We start from the raw sequence: 18402 nt of genomic DNA on the forward strand, positions 1-18402 counted from the left end.
TTATCCCTGGCAGTTGTGGTGGTCCTAGGGCGTCCTGACTGCCCTGGTCATAATATATTAGGGTGGTCGGAAGTCTGCGCCCCGTGAGTCTGGTGGTCCATGGATGGCCAGACTCATAATTAGCCCCAATGTCTTCTGCTCCTGGGGCTTTAACTGCCAATACTGTTGGTGAAGGAATGTCTAACTTCTGTGGGTGTACTGGTTTTGGTGTTTGAAGAAATGTTCCAGTAGCATTAGAGGACTCTCAAATAACCATCTTAAGTTTAATCTCTCAAACATCTGGTAATATATGTATGAAATAAATTGATCTCTTCTCCCCCTACCTAGGCTGTTTTCATGTTTGGTGTGACCATTTGTTACTTGCGCAATTTATATCTCCTCTCCTCCGTGATGGCCTCAAACAGTTATTCAGTCATTAAGTAGAGTTTAACTCCCCATCTCATTATGGTGGCTCTGGGGCATAGTATTATAAAGCGGATATTGCTTTTCACCTGGAGGTGTTGCAGTGTCAAGGTCCACCCATGTGTCAGCTTGTTGTTTTCTCCGGAACGGTTCTCGATAGTCCCAACCCTGATTAACTGTCTTAGCACAGGTATTAGGGATGATCAATTAATCATATCATTTGTAAAGCGCACCACTTACCCGTGAGGGTCTCAAGGCGCTGGGGGGTGGGGAGTGCTTCTACTTCTCAAAAAGCCAGGTCTTGAGGAGTCTTCTTAAGGTCAGCAGATCTTGGGTCTGCCGAAGGTGGATGGGGAGGGTGTGCTAGGTCTTGGCGGCAAGGAGGGAGAACGATCTGCCTCCGGGGGTTGCTCTTCGGAGGCGGGGGACTGTGGCGAGGGCGAGGGTGGCGGAGCGGAGCTGGCGGGTGCGGGGTAGAAGCTGAGTAGTCTGTTGAGGTATGTTGGTCCGTTGGTCCAGTGTTGTGGAGTGCCTTATGTGCGTGGGTGAGGAGCTTGAAGGTTATCCTCTTGTTGACGGGGAGTCAGTGCAGGTCTCTCAGGCGGGGTGTGATGTGGCTGCATGAGGGATGTCGAGGATCAGGCGTGCAGAGGCCTTCTGGGTGCGTTGGAGCTGTCTCAGGAGTTTGGCCGAGGCTCCTGCGTAGAGGGCATTCTCCTAGTCCAACCTGCTGCTGACAAGGGCCTGGGTGACCGTTCTTCTTGTTTCGGAGGGGATCCACTTGTAGATCCTGCGGAGCATGCACAGGGTGTTGAAGCAGGAGGAGGAGACGGCGTTGACCTGTTTAGTCATGGAGAGGGTGGAGTCGAGGATGACCCCTAGGTTGCGTGCGTGGTCGGTGGGTGTTGGAGGGATTTCCAGTGCGGTCGGCCACTAGGAGTCGTACCAGGCTGAAGAGGTGTATCCAAGGATGAGGACCTCCGTCTTGTCCCAGTTCAGCTTTAGTCAGCTGTTCCTCATCCATTCAGCGACGGCCTTCATTCCTTCGTGGAGGTTGGTTTTGGCGGTGTGGGGGTCCTTCGTGAGGGAGAGGATCAGCTGTATGTCATCGGCGTAGGAGATGATGTTGAGGTCGTGCCGACGGGCGACGTGAGTGAGCGGTGCCATGTAGATGTTAAACAGCGTTGGGATGAGGGATGAGCCCTGGGGTACGTCGCAGAAGCTCTCGGTGGCTTCTTAGTGGAAGGGGGAAGGCGGACGCTCTGTGTTCTGCCAGGAGGCGAAAAAGGTGGTCCAGTCTAGGGCCTTCTCTTGGATCCCGGCATCGTGGAGGCGTGTTCGTAGTGTATGGTGGCAGACTGTGTCGAAGGCGGCTGACAGGTCCAGGAGGATGAGGGCCCCTGTTTCTCCGTTGTCCAGCAGGGTCCTGATGTCATCGGTGGCAGCGATGAGGGCAGTCTCGGTGCTGTGGTTGCTGCAGAATCAGGACCAGGACGTTGTGCTCCATGAGGTGGCGAGTCAGTTGTTTGTTGACCGTCTTTTCGATGACCTTCGCCAGGAACGGGAGTAGGGAGAGGTCCATGGGGTCCGCCTTGGGTGTCTTGAGTAAGGCGTTGATCTCGGCATGCTTCCAGATCTCCGGGAAGGTTGCTGTCTCGAAGGAGATGTTGATGACTTTCCGGAGATGAGGTGTGATGGCTGTGCTGGCTTTGTTGAAGATGTGGTGTGGGCATGGGTCTGACGGATATCCGGAGTGGATGGTGTTCATGATCTTGATGGTGTCGTCGTCGTTGATGTTGGTCCAGGAGAGCAGGCGGTTGGTGCGGACGGTGGTCGTGGGGGCTGAGGTTTCAGTGGTTGTCGGGGCAGTCGTGGCGTTGAAGCTGTCGTGGATGTCTGCGAGCTTGCAGTGGAAGAAGGTGGCCAGCTAGTCGCACAGGTCTTGCGAAGGTGGGATGTCGTTGGTGTAGGAGCTGGGGTTGGAGAGTTTCTTCACGATGTTGAAGAGTTCTTTGCTGTTGTGCGCGTTGTTGTCCAGGCGGTCTTTGAAGGAGGCCCTTTTGGCAGATCTGATGAGGTGATGGTGTCTGCGGGTGGCGTTGTTGTGGGCTGCGTAGCTGTCCGGTGTTCGTTCACGGAGCCAGATCTTCTCCAGCTTTCAGCAGGTTTGCTTGAAGGCCCGGAGGTCTTCAGTGAACCAGCTGGCTTTCTTGCTGGTGACTGTTGGAGGGTTTCTTGAACGGGGCGAGGGTGTTGGCACAGTCGTCGATCCACTGATGATCAAGCGGGGGAAGGAAAGGGTAGGGATCAGCTGATTGGGAGAGCTGCAATGCAAATAGTACAGATAGATGTTGGTTTTCTAATAACCTAAACCACCTGAGAAAACATATACTGGCTTTTGTACCTGTAAATGAAAATAAAAACTCCACCGTCCTATATGGAGGAAGGAATAAACATAATTTCTAATTCTCCATCAATTTTAGGATTTCTGAAAGAATAGCAAAACAAGATGCAGTCTTAGTGATAGCCTTACAGGATGTATTTTTCTGTACCACACAAGAAAGAAAACTTCTTTAGCACATGTCATATATGATACACACCAGTAAGAAAACAGTGGATCACTTCACAGGGGAAGAGCAGAATGACGCCTCTTGAACCCCCTGCTAAGAGGAAGAAAATAAACAATCACCATAACGCAATAAATGAAATGTTATATCCCCTTTTTCCTGTAGAAACAATTTAGGGAATTATTGACATGTTGCATCAATTGTCGTAAGGTTCAATCTAAAATTAATGTCATGCCATGCATTTAATATCCCAGGTTAATTTTGACCATGCATATCCTCAGCACATGATAAACGCTGACCAAATAGTCAAAAAAGAATCCCCACTGTGTCGAGAATAAATTCTCAGAGGAAGCGGGGCTGTAAGGTTCCATTGCGGTCTTTGGCTGAGCCGAACTCAGTGCTACATGCAGAGACCGCCGCAGGCTGAGTTTCTTTAATATAGTTCGTTGCAAGTGCACCTTACCGGTCTGTTTTGCGGAATATTGCAGCATCCGTAGTGAGCTGCGAAAAACGATAATCAGCAGTGAGCATTAGCACCGGGCATTTAAATACTGGCAAGCTCTTTCAGGTGACAGTTTTCTTTCCCAGGCATACGCGACTGTGGTGGGGGAGGTGCCGCTAGCGCGCATGCAATAAGCGCTGAGGCCGCAATGAATACTCGGGACACCTGGATTCAATTGCTGCGTAGTCCCCACTGACTCTTCTGGGACACACCCCCTTTATTTATAGCTGGTGCGTGACGACACGCGCCAGTGCTGCCAGTGCTAGTATAACGTCGCGGACGCGGGTAGACTGCACCGCCACCCCGCGTCAGAGATCGGAGAACATTACATTCCTTCTAACCTTTATTAAACAATAAACTATGATCATATAGATCTATTACCAGTCACTAGAATTCCAGTCGCAGTTCGTCACACCATGAAGTCGGCCAGCCGGGAGGATGGAGCTGGGTTTCGTCGCAGGCCATACCTGGAGTGCTCTCCCCGTGATGATGGCAAGGATGGGTTCACCCCTTGCGAGTATCCATTCACCTGGGATCTTGCTGGAAAGCTCGGTGGACTCGCAACTGGTGTTCCCAGCAGGGAAGGTGCACCCGGGTCTGATCGGGTCTCATCTCCAGGGGTGATCGGCTCGTGTCCACCGCCTGGGTCCTCCTCCTCAGCCAGTTGACGTGGGCGGGCGTCCATGTTTTCTGATGCTTGCAGGTCCGGAGTCCCGGCATTCACCTTTTTGAAGAAAGAGATGTTGCGGGTGACCTCCTCCTCTCCTCTTCTGGCGGTTATCATGGTGCCGGTCCTGCGGACAACTGTCCAAGGCCTATGTTCGAATGGAAGCTGGAACTTGCTTCCTGGGTACCTGTCCTTGACATAGACTCTGTCTCGTACTTGAATGACAGACATCCGGGTCCGTCGGTTGGCACTGGCCTGGTCATTGGAGCTGATCCTGTTGGCTAGGGTCTTTCCCGCGTCAATCTGAGATGAAGTCCAGCTTGGGTGATGTGCAATGGTGTCTCCCACTACTCGGCCCATGCTTGCTGGTCCCAGAGCTGCCTCCGTTGTGAGATGGGGCGTCAACCGGTATTCCCTCAGGAAGCTGTAAATGGCCCTCTCAAGCGATGATCCATCTGCATGCGCAATGCGTATTACTTTGTTGAGAGTACGCATGAACCTCTCTACTTCCCCATTTGCCTGAGGCCAGTGCGGGGTCACTTTCCGGTGTTTGATCCCCCAGGCCTTGAGATAGTCCGCAAACTCCTGCCCCTGGAAGGGTGGACCGTTGTCTGTCTTCACCACTTCGAATATTCCGTGGGTGGCGATGGTCTTCTCAAACTTGGTGATGACCTCTGTGGCTGTCTGACTTCCCACGATCTCAAACTCAGGGTATTTTGTGTAATCATCGATGATTACTAGAGGTGTCCAAAATCTACACTCACACGCTCCCATGGTCGTTGAGTGTTCTCTTCCGTGATAACTGGGTGAGGGCGATCTGGTTGGCCCGCTGCCTGGCACCATGCGCATGCCCTGTTTGTTTGTACGATCAGTGGGTCCATTCCTGGGAACCACACCTTGACTCTGAGTCGGCTCTTGGTTTTTACCATGCCTTGATGTCCCCTGTGTGTGATGTATACTGCCTGTTGAGCCAGGCTTGATGGAATCCCTAGCAGCGGGCCTCGGAGCAGACAACCGCTGCTATCGACCGAAAGTTCATCTTTGACTCGCACCATTGATTCCAGAATGGTCTTTGCTTGTGGCGTCCGTCGGGTCATGGTGGATTGAATGGGGCGGGGCGCCAGTCATTCGATTGGACCGCGCTTACGGCCAATTGCAGGCATTTATCACTCCAGGTAGCTTCTACAATGGTCTTGAGATTTATAGGCAGTGGTCGGGATCTTTCCGATACAAAACGGACATATTCTTCAGTGTCTTCGGCATCCTCCTCTTCTGCTTTGGTGGCCGCCCTGGGGTGTCTCGAGAGGTAATCCGCTGGGTTGGACAAGCCCGGTTTGTATTCCACTCGGTAATCGTATCCCTGCAGTTGAAGTATCCACTTTTCAATCCTCGGCGGAGGTTTGGACGCTGATCCTTGAAACAGGGGGATAAGGGGCTTGTGATCTGTGGACACTGTGAAGGGATGGCCATAGACGTAGACGTGGAAATGTCGACAGGCCCAGTGGATGGCGATCGATTCTCGTTCAATTTGCGAGTATCTCTGTTTTGTGTTCGTCAGGGACCGACTTGCATATGCTATTGGGGCCCACACTCCGTTCCCTTGCAATTGTGTGAGTACCGCTCCAAGCCCATGTGGGCTGACGTCCACTGCGACATTGGTGGATCAGGCCGGGTTGAAATAGGACATGTCTGCCGACAGAGCTGACTTAGTGTCTTTGAAGGCTTGCTCCTCTTCAGGGCCCCACTGCCACGTGGTGGACGCTTTTGTTAGTTCCCTGAGGGGCTTCGTGAGATTCGACAGGTCTGGGACAAAACACCCGCAAAAGTTCACCATTCCCAGGAAACTTCTTATCTCTGAGATGTTAGTTGGTGCCGGGGCTTCTTGTACGTCTCGTACCATGTCAGGGTCTGGGGCCACTCCTTGGTCCAAGAATGTGTAGCCAAAAAAACCTGATCTTGTTCTTTGGGAATTGTCACTTTTCTCTATGTAGAGTCAGTCCGAATTCTTTGATCCTCTGGAGAACCCCACGATAGTGGTCTTCTATCGAGAACGCATAGATGAGTAAGTCATCACTTACGTTTAGGACCCCTGGGAGCCCGCCGAGGACTTCGCGTATAGTGTTTTGAAACACCTCTGCAGGGCCTGAAATCCCGAAATTGAGGCGTCGGTATCTCCTGAGACCGACATGCATAGAGAAGGTGGTGATGTATCGGCAGTCCGGGTGTAGTGGTAGTTGGTGATAGCCGGACCGGAGGTCCATCTTCGAGAACCACCTTACGCCGTTCAGTTCTCCCAATATGTCATCAATGGTGGGGGTGAGGTGACGTTCCCTTTTGACTGCGGCGTTTAGGAGGCGCATGTCAACACAGATGCAGACTTTCCCCGTCTGTTTCGGTTTCCTTGCCACTACGATCGGGGATACTCACGGTGTGGGCCCACTGTCCTTCTTGATAATACCTTGCCTCTCCAGCGCCTCCAGCTCTTCTTGCACCTTCTGTCTCAGGTGGAACGCAATGCACCTGTGCCTCAGCGCCACCGGTTGGACTGACGGGTCAATATGGAGGGAGACCTCTTTTCCTTTCAGGCATCCATTACCTTTGAAGACGTCTGCGAACCCCTCCATGATGGCCTCTAGTTCTTCCTCTTGCACCGCCATGGCAAATGATATTAGCCTCAGTTCTTCTGCTGATTGACCGCTTATCAGCATGCCGCTTCCTTCTTTGGTCACGTATACTGTGGTGGGGGTCTTGAGGTCCTTGTGTTGCAGTTCAGTTTTGAAACATCCCAGGAGCGGGATGGGTGTCTTCTGGCCGTATGCAAATACTCTGATCCTGGCCTCACATAATGGTGGGCGTGGACTTAGTTGATTGTATATATTGGCAGCCATTAGTTCGATCGATGCCCCAGTGTCAATAGTGGCTCTCACCTCCTGGTGGTGGATCTTAATTCTGCACCTTGGAAGTCATCGTCTCTTCTTTCGTGGCTGATCAACTGCGAACACATAGTGAACCGGGTAGTCTCCCATGTCATCATCCATGTCCTCGCTGTCTCGCTCTTCAGCTACCTCCTGCGCCGCTTCTTTCCTTGATTTCGCCGACCAGCATACCGCCTCGAAGTGGTTCATCCACTCGCACGCACTGCACTTTTTTCCTCTCGCCGGGTAGTCTTGCATGCAATGGGGCGCTCCTCCACAGTAGCCACACTCCTTCTTCCTCTCTTGCTGTCGTCTCCTGGCGTTCTGGCGCACTTTGGCCCTCACCACATTCGCCTTTTCCACCACGTTGATTTGTTCCGTCTTGACGGGTCGGTGAAGGGTCGCCTCCATATGGGATGCGCGGGCTTGCGACAGCTCCTTTGACCATCCCAGGTTGAGGATGTCCGCCAGAGGCTTGCCATCCTCCTGAAGAATGTTCACTCTCAGTTTGGATGAATAGCATCCTTGTATTATCTGACCTGGGATCTCTTCATGTTCATCGCGGAATCCGCACATGCTGGCCAGCTATTTCAGGCATCCGTGGAACGCGTCTAGCTATTCCTCCGCTTCCTGCTTAGCCTGGCGAGAAATGAATCTTTCATAGTCCCTGTTCGCCATCGGCTCGAAGTACGCATTTAGGGCGTTGAGAAGCGTGACATACGTTTTAGGTGTGGCTTCTACCAGGGTTTTGTAGATGCGGTGGATATCTTTGCCTCCGAGGTGGAGGAGTAGGGCCCTGCGCCTTTCCCGGGCTATGCCTGCCCCTTCAAAGTAGGTCTGGAGGCGGTTAGTCCAGTCTTTCCATCGCGGGGCAAGGGATGAGGGTGCCCCATCCACCACAAAGGGCTCAATGGCGGGAATCGACGCCATCTTGGCGCAGACGCAGTCACACCTCGCGGCACATGCACTGCTTACCTCCTGGGAACACTAGCAGCAGCCCGGCCGAGGGTGAAGAAGATGCCGTCGGAGTCCTCTCCTGTGGCCTGTATGATCAAGGACTCGCAGTGTGTTCTTCCTCCTGGTCCCTGATGCTGGGGTACACTCAAATGATGTTTCCACCGCGTGTGCAGGGGCCTCTGTCTCATCAAAGCTCATTCAGGAGCTGCAGGGCCTGCCTTGACTGCCACAGACTCGCCTGAGAGCACACAGCAGGCCAGGAACACTCGGGCTGTACACCATGGGCCCAGGGCCGTGATCAAAGGCCCACTGATTGCCCCAATCAGCCACTAATGGTGGTAAGTGCACTGCACTACATGGGGTCGTTTCTGCCCCTCATCGCCAGTGTGGTGGGGAGGTGCAGCTAGCATGCGTGCTATAAGCGCTGCAGCCGCAATGAATACTCTGGACACCTGGATTCAATTGCTGCGTAGTCCCCACTGACTCTTTTGGGACACGCCCCCTTTATTTATAGCTGGCGCGTGACGACACTCGCCAGCGCTAGCGTAACATCGCCGACGCTGGTAGACTGCACCGCTACCCCACGTCGGAGATCAGAGAACATTACAGCGACCACGACGCTTTGCCCCGTGGAACGATAGTTCGACCAACGTGATTCTCCTTCTCTAAGCGTCGAATGCCGACCGCATCGCAAGAAGGACGTTTCATATTCTTCTGAGGGGCTACCTGTTCATCTCCACCACCCTTCTAGCTGATGAAATATCTCTCCGTAGTCGGTGAGTACTATTTAAAGTTCAGGAGATGCCCCTATGTTTGTTTCTATGGGAGTGTGTATTGCTCTGGTGATCGTGTGTGTAACACCATGACAGGAAGACTAAAAACACTTACAGTAAAAAGTCAAACCCATCCTTCTGGTGCTTGCCAGGAAGCATATTAGCAGTTGACAACAATCACCCTTTTCTCGATCCCAGTGTGATGTCAGCAGATTTGCCTGCACAGTACTTGTGAATGGGAAGAAGTAGTGGACATCCTTCTCCAGATCTCCAGATCGAGAAAACAGAAGATGCCAAAGTCCCTTTATACTCTGGCCATATCCCAGCTCATTGGTATCTAGGACACATAAGAAGCACAAGCAGCATAAACACCAGTTCAGTGGCAGAACTCCCTTATTACTCCCTTTGCTTATTGCCCCATTCTTTAGATATGTTGCAACACAGCACATGTAATATCAATCCATTCGTATGATATTTAGTATTTCTGTGACAGTGAAAAACGTTTGGCTGTTGATACATCTGCCTAACTTTTGTGAAAAAACTACCTTGAAAAATATGAAACAGAGGTATGGGGCAAGTATTTATCTACAAATAAACAGTAAGCAAAGCATTTATGCAGAGTGAGGATATCTCTTTAAAAGGGGTAGATAAAATAGAAAAGACTATATTTGATAAAAATATTTGGATAGTGTAGGACATTGGGTTACTGGTTGAGGGGGCTGAACCCCTACTCAAGCAGCAACCACAATTCTGGTCAGAGTGAAACACATGCAAACCCCAAATTAATCTGTGCTTTACCTTCTGGTAGCTTGGCACAAAAGCAGTCAGGATTAAATTAGAGTTAATATTTAAAATATTCATGCAGCACACAAACAGCAATTAGAGAAAAACAGAGCGCAAGAAAAATCCCACACCAATTTACAAAAATAGAATAACATTTTATAAATTATTTGAGATCAAAACAACAAAAATCCAATTAGTAGAACCAGAAAATGTCTTTTTAAAGGTTTTGTGGAAAAAACACTAAGAAAAAAGCTCAAAGCGGTTATATAGTTGTGGTAGACCCGGGTCCAAGTCTCAAGTTCAGGCCAACCGTGATAGAGTGCGGGCTGGATACTGGACTGAGTTCAGTCTGCTGAAAGGTACCTGTGGTCCTTGGCCTTGAGATGTGAAGTGCTTGCATCAAGCTGCGCGGGCTGGATTTAAACCGGCAACAAGAAGCTACAATGCGCAGTCCGGTGCCGATATACATCGCGCAACGGCGGAGTCAATGACCAGCGACAAAGGTCTGTGCTGCTAGGTCCTGCTTTGTCATCTAGGGAGCCGGTGGGGCTTGCAAAGTCTTGTGCTGCGATGCATCGGTGCACGGGTTGAAGTGCGTTGCATTGAGCCAGTGTCCGCATCGGGATATGTCTGTGTCGAAGAAGCCCCTAGGGCCTGTGAGGACTTGCGCTGAGATGCGTGGAGAATGAGCTGCGCCGTGCTGGCTACGTCAATATTGAAGCTAAATGACCTTTAGTGATTCCTTGGAGTTCTGGGTCCATACAAGCATGCTGGGTTCAACAGGGCAGCTTACAGCAGCCGAAGAGTCCTGGTGCAGAAACAGCAGACCTTAGGTAGCAAAGCAGTCCTTGGTCAGCAAGCAGGGCAGACCTCACAGCTGGGCAGTCCTTATTCCTGTCAAAGTCCACAGGCCCAGAATTGATCTAAACAGTTTGGTCTGAGGGTCCACTACTTATACCTGGAGCCCATCTTGAAGTGGAAGATGCTTCTAGAGTCTTCCCCCTACAGAGGTATCTGGAATATCCTTCCTCCCTGCCCTGGCCCCAGTTTGTTTGGGCACAATAGACTGGAGTGAAACCCTTTGAGAATTTGCTGAGGCAGAGTCTTTGTGATGTGCAAGTGTGGTAGGTGATAGCTTCTCCCCCTAATCCTGACAGTGATGGCCCATCCTGCCAACACCTATTCCTGCTATGTTTCACTATCTTAGTGGAATACACAAAGGCCAACTACGAGCTACACCTAGTCATGTGATGCGGTAAACAGGCTGCAGGGACCAAATGATTAGGACAAGAAAATGCTAACTTTCTAAAAGTGCAATTTTCAGAATTGTGAACTTAAAATCAGACTTTACCATTAAAGAGGGTTCTAATTCACAGTTCTTTAGACACTCTCTTCTCCCAATTGGGCGTTATCACTTAATAAATGTGATAAGGTAACTCAATAATCCTATGGGAGTTGTCGGCCGTACAGTAATGAAAAACGCATGTAAGAGTTTTTCACTACTAGGACACCTAAAACGTAAAAATGCATGCCCTACTTTTTAAATACACTGCACCCTGCCCTCTGGGCTGTTTAGGCACTACCCTATGGGTGACTTATATGTATTAAAAAAGATTTCGATCTGGCACAGTGAGTGCTGTAGGCCCGCTGGTAGTATTTAATTTACAGGACCTGGGTAATAGTAGTACCACTTAACTAGGGACTTGCATGTAAATAGGTGTAAGACAATTTTAATATGTTCAAAGGAGACAGCACAAGCAATTTAACACTGGTTAACAGTGATCCAGTGCACAGAGTCAGAAAGGCCAACAAAAACAGGTTCAGAAAATAGGAGTGTTAAGGCAAAAAAAAGTTTGGAGATGACCTTGCAGAGAGGGCCAAGGGCAACAGATAGATTTATCACAAATGTAATGTTTGGAAGTCAAATATGCATAATATACTTTCTATAAAATGCTCCCTTCTTTCTGTGTTATATGCTTTTAACATATTGCAACAAGCATTATTTCTTCAACATGTTTCTGATCCATACTTCTTCCTGCAGATTCCTACCTTTTGAATATCTGAGCCCTAGACTTGAATTGGATACTTTCCAAAGCTCCTCTATGCAGGTAGTTGGTGCTGGCTCCGTTTTCATGCCAGAAGCAACATCAGGGTGACGTCGTTGAAGCCATAAAGCTCCCACCCCAGCCCTTCCAAGTATATAGACATCTTTCCACGCCATTGAGGCGAAAGGTCGAGAACAAAATCAATCAAGTAAAGGTGCTATGCAAAACATTTGTGCAACCTTATTTACAACCATAAGTGACAATTCGTCTACAGGATCTTCCTAAATAAAAACATATAGATATAGCCATCATTCAAGATGTGGAGGGCGAGGTTGGTGAGGAAATTATAGGTAAGTAAAGTAATGACCAGAAAGAGTGTTACCGAAAGTAAGCAACTTTTGCTTCTGATAAATACTTCTTACTACGGATTCCTCACCTTTTGCTTAGATGGCCAAGCAGTACCCCACTTGGAAGAGAGACTAGAAGGGATGGTTAACAGGGCCGGACTGGGAACCACAACCGGCCCCGGCAAAGTGCTTGGCTGGCCCCCTCCTCACTGGGGGGGGGTTTGGAGGTGCCGCCGAGCTGTTTGCCGGGGCCGGTTTTCAGACGATTTTGGTACGGGGACGATTTTGAAGCTATGCTGCAAAAACGGCCCTGTAACAAAAATAGCCCCCAGGGGCCCAAAAAAGGCCCCCACCCGTGCGGCACACCGGGGTTTGCCCGGTGCCCGTTATGGCCAGTCCGGTCCTGATGGTAAAACAAGAACTTCCTGGTGAACAGAACGAGCAAAATGGCCATCCTGTAGCACTTCTGAATCTAAGCAGCAGTGCTGAGCAAAATTATGTAGGGATCCTTATTTCGCTCGCCTGCAATATTTGAGCCACAGGCACTCCTATCGCTAAGGAAGAGGTGGGAGATTTGGCTCTGGTTGAATAGGCTTTTATTCCTTCAGGAGGATCTTTCGTGCTAAGGTGTAATGCACCCTAATGCATAAGGTTATCCACCTTGTCCGGATCGTCTTGTGGACAGATTTGTCTTTCCTGTTCCCTGCGTTCCCTATAAACAGCTGGTTTTCTGTTGAAAGGTATGAAATATTTCCGGATGCAATCTAGCACCAGGGATATTCGAAAGATGAGGATCCTGCAGGTAGATAGAGGTTGCACCAGAAAGAGCATTATGAAAGGTTATTAACATTTTTATTTAAACTTAATGCATTCGATATTTAATCATTTACCCCAAAACATTCTTTTTTAGGTCAATTTTCAACATCACTGAACATGATCTGCTGTTCCTGGCCTCACCTCTTACATTTGACCCATCGGTGATTGAATTGTTTGGTGCTCTGACAAGTGGTGCTTGCCTACTTATTGTGCCCAAAACCATCAAGATGATGCCTCACAAGCTATGTGATACACTTTTTCATCGTCACAAAGTGACAATCTTACAGGTAGGAAGACGTAAAAAGTTTCAATTACAATTGCAATTTGTGTTATTGCTTTTCGCAACTAGTGCCTATTGCAAACAGAACATTTTTAAATAAAAGCAATGTACTGTGGGGCAATTATAACATAGGCGTACAAGGTCCATTCAAGTTCTGCATACACCATCTTTATCCAGTTTAAATGCACCTCTCCTTTCCATGGTGTAAGTCACAAGTTGCAATGCAGGAGACTGTGGCATGCTAGGTTTTTTTCCGAGATCTCCAATAAAAAAAATTCTGCTGCAGTGGTTGATTATTGGAGCAGGAATATTCCCTGCAAGGATCAATGGGGCATGCACCTCTGATCTAAGTTGCACATCGCAATGTTTCTGTACCTCTCTGTTGATCTTTTGTCTATACGTACACAAGAGTCATGGCTGTACGCACAGGGTCTGTGGCATCGATTGAGACCCAGAGTTGGGCTCTGTTGTCCGGAAGGGCACATCAAGTGCACCCCTCCTTTCTGAGAGTGACTCCTGTCAGCTCACTGAGTTGAGAAATACTGGCAGTAGTGACAATAATTAAATATGTAAGAACAGTCTTCTTACTGTTTCCTATTTAGGGAGCAAGAGGCCCCTATCCTGTTAGAAGGGTTCTTCTAGTTCCTTTTGCCAAGTCCCTTCCCTCCATGTGAAACATGCATGATGTTAAGTTCTGTGATAGTGTGGCTGAGCATGAAGTGTGTGGCCTGTGTATAACTTTCAGAGCACAGAAGTCTATTTTGGATCTCCTGTGTAAGAGTGGTTGACAGCATGGAGCATGGCGTGATCCTGACGCAGGGGGGTATTCATTGTAGGTGGCCTCTAGAATAGGGGTACTCGGTGTACTGCCAGGGAACTGATTGTGTCCACCAGACCTTTTTATGTGGTCCCCTTTGTAAACCGAAGCAGCGTGCTTCAGTTTACTGTTGTGGTCCACTGACAATCAAGAGGATAACATAATAGGCCCAAGATCAGACAGTTTGGTAGATAGGAGACCCAAGATTAAAATGCAGAACTACGTTTTTAAGGTTTAACTTTCCCAATGTGAATAAATTATGAGACTTGACACTGTCTATCCCAGCGGTTATATCTAAAGTGTTTTGGGTTCCAGTCCAATTTTCTTACCGTACAGTTACGACCAGTACTTCGCATTATTCTGAGTACTTCCAATCATTGCATACGAAAAAAACAAAAAACAGGTGCTTAGAAATTCTTTAAAAAAAGTGATTGCTCAAGAGCATCAGTTTTGTCACATGGTGAAGCCACAGTATCTAGCTTGCTCACACCATCACAATTTGGGAGGGGGCGGTTCCGTTGAGAAGATCCAATGACTCCCCCCCGGGCTAAATACCGCAGTGTTGGCGGGCCTGCCAGATTTTGTTTATTATCAGTATATTTCAGTAAAGTGGCAAAGCTAGGATTAGACATCAAGTGCCCGAGTACCACGGATAAACCTACCCATTGGACATCATTTAATGATGGAGTAGGATGGTAGTGTCTCCACATCCGTGAATTGCCCACCTTATTGTGGATCCTATATGTTTCTTTTTATAGCACTCACCACCTTAATTGAGTATGTTTCTAAGCACAACTAATATTTAAACAATAAGAAAGTAGAAGGATTTTCAAAGCCTTTTCTCTGGGTGCTTAGCATCCTTAGTAGATACCATTGTTTACCATTGATGGCCCACTACTTCTTAAAATCCTATTTGATAACCAAGGTTCTGCCTTTGTTCACTTGGTTAATCTAGGCTAGTGATAGCAAACAGTCAAGACTCATGCCAGGAGGCAGTAAAGGGACTGAAATTCTGGAATGGTATAATAGAAACATCACTCTTGATAAACTAATTGTCTGCTGAGATCTATATCTCATAAGGAGATTAGTAGTTGAATTTAGAGTAGGTGTTAAGGAATGAAACCCCACAAATGTGTTCCACAACTCAGAATGCCCATATAAACACATTTTTTGTTGCTAACGCCAGTCTCTGCTGGTAACAACATTGGCCTTGGTCACATACCAGACAGTACATTTTGGCCCCTGACAACATTTTTGAGAGTACATATGCCGTTGAACATTCCTGCAAACCTGTTGAAGTGGACCAGGCTCCTGTGAAAAGAAATGTCAGGGATAGAACTGAGTCTTGCAACATGCCTACTAAGAGAGTTTTGTAGCTTTTTGAGGGAAGAAGCTGTCACTGAGTGGAGAGGGGTGTGACATGTACCCCCACAGATAGGAGCTGCCTAGAACAGCGACCCACTGCCCAGGAGTCTTGGTGTGGAGGTTCGGGAGAAAAAAAGTTCCCCAAAATTTGTAAACTACAAAATTTACCTCATTCAGTTCTCTCACAGTTTACTGGATTAGAGACAGTGTTAAACCGCAATTTCATGAGGCAATGTGTCCCCACTTTAAGGCACCTCCCAAAACATCAAATTAGTAGAGTGAAACAGGTCATTAAGAAACGGGGTCCATTCAATATCTGAGTTCTAGATCACTGAAAAGTTGAAGGGTTTTATTACAAAAATTAAAAAATATAAGCGGTACAGAATTAAATGTCACGAAGGCTCTTAGATGTAAAGATATACAGAGTATATAAAGTGAGAAATTATTCTAAGTTTCAATGGGCAGCAAAATCAGTGGGAAGTGTGACAGCATCCCTATTCAAGAGGTTCTTATATAAAATACTTGCATAAAAGATTCATAATAGTGCTAGCTCATCATGATGTGAGCAAAACTACACTTTTAAAGCAAATGAGACACCTAAGCATCATTCCAATTCTTCTAAAATTATTCAACACCCTCTATTTTAATGTCATCCTCAGATGTTTGAACACATATGAAACATTTAACAATAAATCTTTCTCTCAGTGAATATATCCTATGAAAGAATGAATGAGATAGATACTTGGTGCAATCTTACATCTGTATCATAGAAAGTTCAACGCTGGCAAGGCAACTAACAACTACTGCAGTGGAAATCAATCATTATGTCATCAACTTAACTGTGGGCTCGGCGAAGCATATTGGCAGAGGAAGTGCGCTGGCGGAGCAGGAGTGAGTGACAGAGATGACATCCATCTTGTCTAAAATGGTGTTTTACATAAAAATGTGGTATAACTACCTAAAAACTCTGCCAAATTTCACGGAGTTCCATGGGCAGTCATAGTATTGCTCGGCTACCCCCCTTGGATGCTGAGAGTAGTTGTGGGCCAATAAACCCTCCTGTTACCACTTATAATCCTCACACAGTGGGATTGCTTAGACCTCCTCAGAGCCCCAGCCCCCTTTCTCAGCCACTCCACAAACACGCTTCCTGGGGCACAATTGGTTGGGGCATAAACTCCCCTTGGCTGCTGAGGGTCGCTGGGGTCCAAGAACCCCTATTGTTCCCATCAGTTAGTCCCACAGAGCGCGATTAGCTGAGACCTCTTTAAAGACCCACCCCCTTTCTCAACCATTCTGTCAACGCTCCTCCTGGTGCACTACTGGTTGTGTGATGAAGTCACCTTGGCTGCTGAGAGCTGTTGTGGGCCAAAAACCCCTATTGTTCCCGCAAGTATGTATCTCAAAGCAGGATTGCTGAGACCTCGTTGGAGGCTCCGCCCCTTGCTCAACCACTCTGAAAATCGGCCTTCTGGTACAGTACTAGTTGGGGGATGAAGGCCCTTGTGACAGCATATAACATATTCACTATAGCCAGTTACGATTTGTAACTTGTTTATTGGAACCTTAGACAGATGCTGTACATCTCCTCCATTCCCTAGCATAGCTGCCTTATATTTCTTTAAATAGCATTTCCCTTCCACCTTTCCTTAACCATTCTATGTGACATCACAGTGCCACAGCATCACATTACTGCATTTCTCCTCCCTTCGCTCTCTTTTTTTAAACATAACTTTAGAAGGAAAAGAATAGAAGAGTCAAGAAAAGAAAAAAAAGAGAAGTTAAAAAAACAATAGGAATAATTGTATATCTACTAGTTTATTTTATTTATTTATTTATTTTGAAAGTTTTATATAGCGCGGACAAGATCTTTGCAGATATCAGAGCGCTTTACACAGAAGGGGTACATGAGGTAGCATAGTCAAACAAGTAAGTCAGAGGAGCATACAGTACAAATAAGTGAGGGCAAAGCCAATCATGTAAATCAATAAATCAATAATACAAGTAATACAAATACGCAACGGGGTCAAACAAGTAGTAGAGATCGGTGCATATTCTTTAAGGAGACCGAATTAATAGTTCAGGTGTATTTTGCCATGAGGATAGCTTTTACTTCTTTCTTAAAGAGTGTAGTGGAAGAGATGAGCCTAGTTTCGGGAGGGAGTGAGTTCCAGATTCTGGGTGCCATTCCTGAGAAGGAGCGTTAATAGGTTTTTTCCTTCCGGAATCTACGAGGTTTCAGCAGAAGATTGTTTGTGCCTCTAGTGTTTCTAGCGCCGCCAGAGATTGTCAACTTCTGAGTGAGGTAGCCGGGAGAGTTCAGGTGTACCGCCTTGTGAGTCATGCAGGCGATTTTCAGATGTATTCTGGCTTCAAAAGGCAGCCAGTTCAGGGATTTCAAGTCAGGGGAAATATGAGAGTGCTTTTTTGACCCAGTGATGAGCCTCGCTGCAGCGTTTAGAGAAGCTCTTAGGGGTGCGGTAGTAGTTAGAGGGAGTCCCCAGAGGGCGACGCTGCCATATTCTATTCGAGGGATGACTAGTGCTTGTACTGCGGTTTGGAAGTCATTGGCTGGGAGGAAAGGTTTAAGTTTCCTCAGGGTATTGATTTGGAAATTCGCTCCCTTAGTTGCCTTGCTGATGTGTTGCTGCATGTTGAGATTGGTGTCGAGGGTTATGCCTAAAGATTTTGCTGAGTCCACGATGGTGTGTTGGACATTGAGTGCCGTTAGGTGTTTGAGCCAACTTTGAGTCGTGGAGATCTTCGCTGGAGGTGAGATCAGAAGGAACTCTGTTTTCAGAGCATTGAGTTTGAGATGATTATCGGCCAGCCAGGATTGGGTGCTTCTGATCGTTGAGTTCAGGAGCAAAATGTCTTTGGGGGATTGTAATTTGAGATAAAGTTGGGTGTCATCGGCGTACATGTGAAAGTGTAAATTGGATGCTTGTAGCAAGGTGGTGAGAGGTTCCATCGCTAGGTTGAACAGAGTTGGGGATAGGGAGGATCCTTGGGGGACGCCAAGCGTTACAGGTATTGGCGAGGACATCAGGTTGTTGCTCTTGAATTTCTGCGACCTGTTGTGGAGAAAGGAAGTGAACCACTTGAGAACAGTTCCAGATAAACCCATTCTTGTGCTTAGTAGTTCGAGTAAGTTCTCATGTTTAAC

At 47.8% G+C, this 18402-nt stretch overlaps 1 protein-coding gene and 1 long non-coding RNA gene across 2 annotated transcripts in view; one reads left to right on the forward strand and one right to left on the reverse strand.

The window, feature by feature from the left end:
* The window catches only part of AASDH (aminoadipate-semialdehyde dehydrogenase), a 550271-nt gene that overhangs the window by 116199 nt on the left and 415670 nt on the right, over positions 1-18402 (forward strand). Inside the window, exon 5 of the mRNA XM_078678161.1 lies at positions 12869-13061. Within this exon, the coding sequence (XP_078534287.1) occupies positions 12869-13061 (193 nt within the window). The remainder of the gene's footprint in view (positions 1-12868; positions 13062-18402) is intronic.
* The window catches only part of LOC144821296 (uncharacterized), a 76072-nt gene that overhangs the window by 46998 nt on the left and 10672 nt on the right, over positions 1-18402 (reverse strand). The gene's annotated exons all lie outside the window — the stretch shown is intronic.

Source organism: Lissotriton helveticus, chromosome 2_2, assembly GCF_964261635.1.
Source record: "Lissotriton helveticus chromosome 2_2, aLisHel1.1, whole genome shotgun sequence".
In the NCBI taxonomy this organism is placed as follows: Eukaryota; Metazoa; Chordata; class Amphibia; order Caudata; family Salamandridae; genus Lissotriton; species Lissotriton helveticus.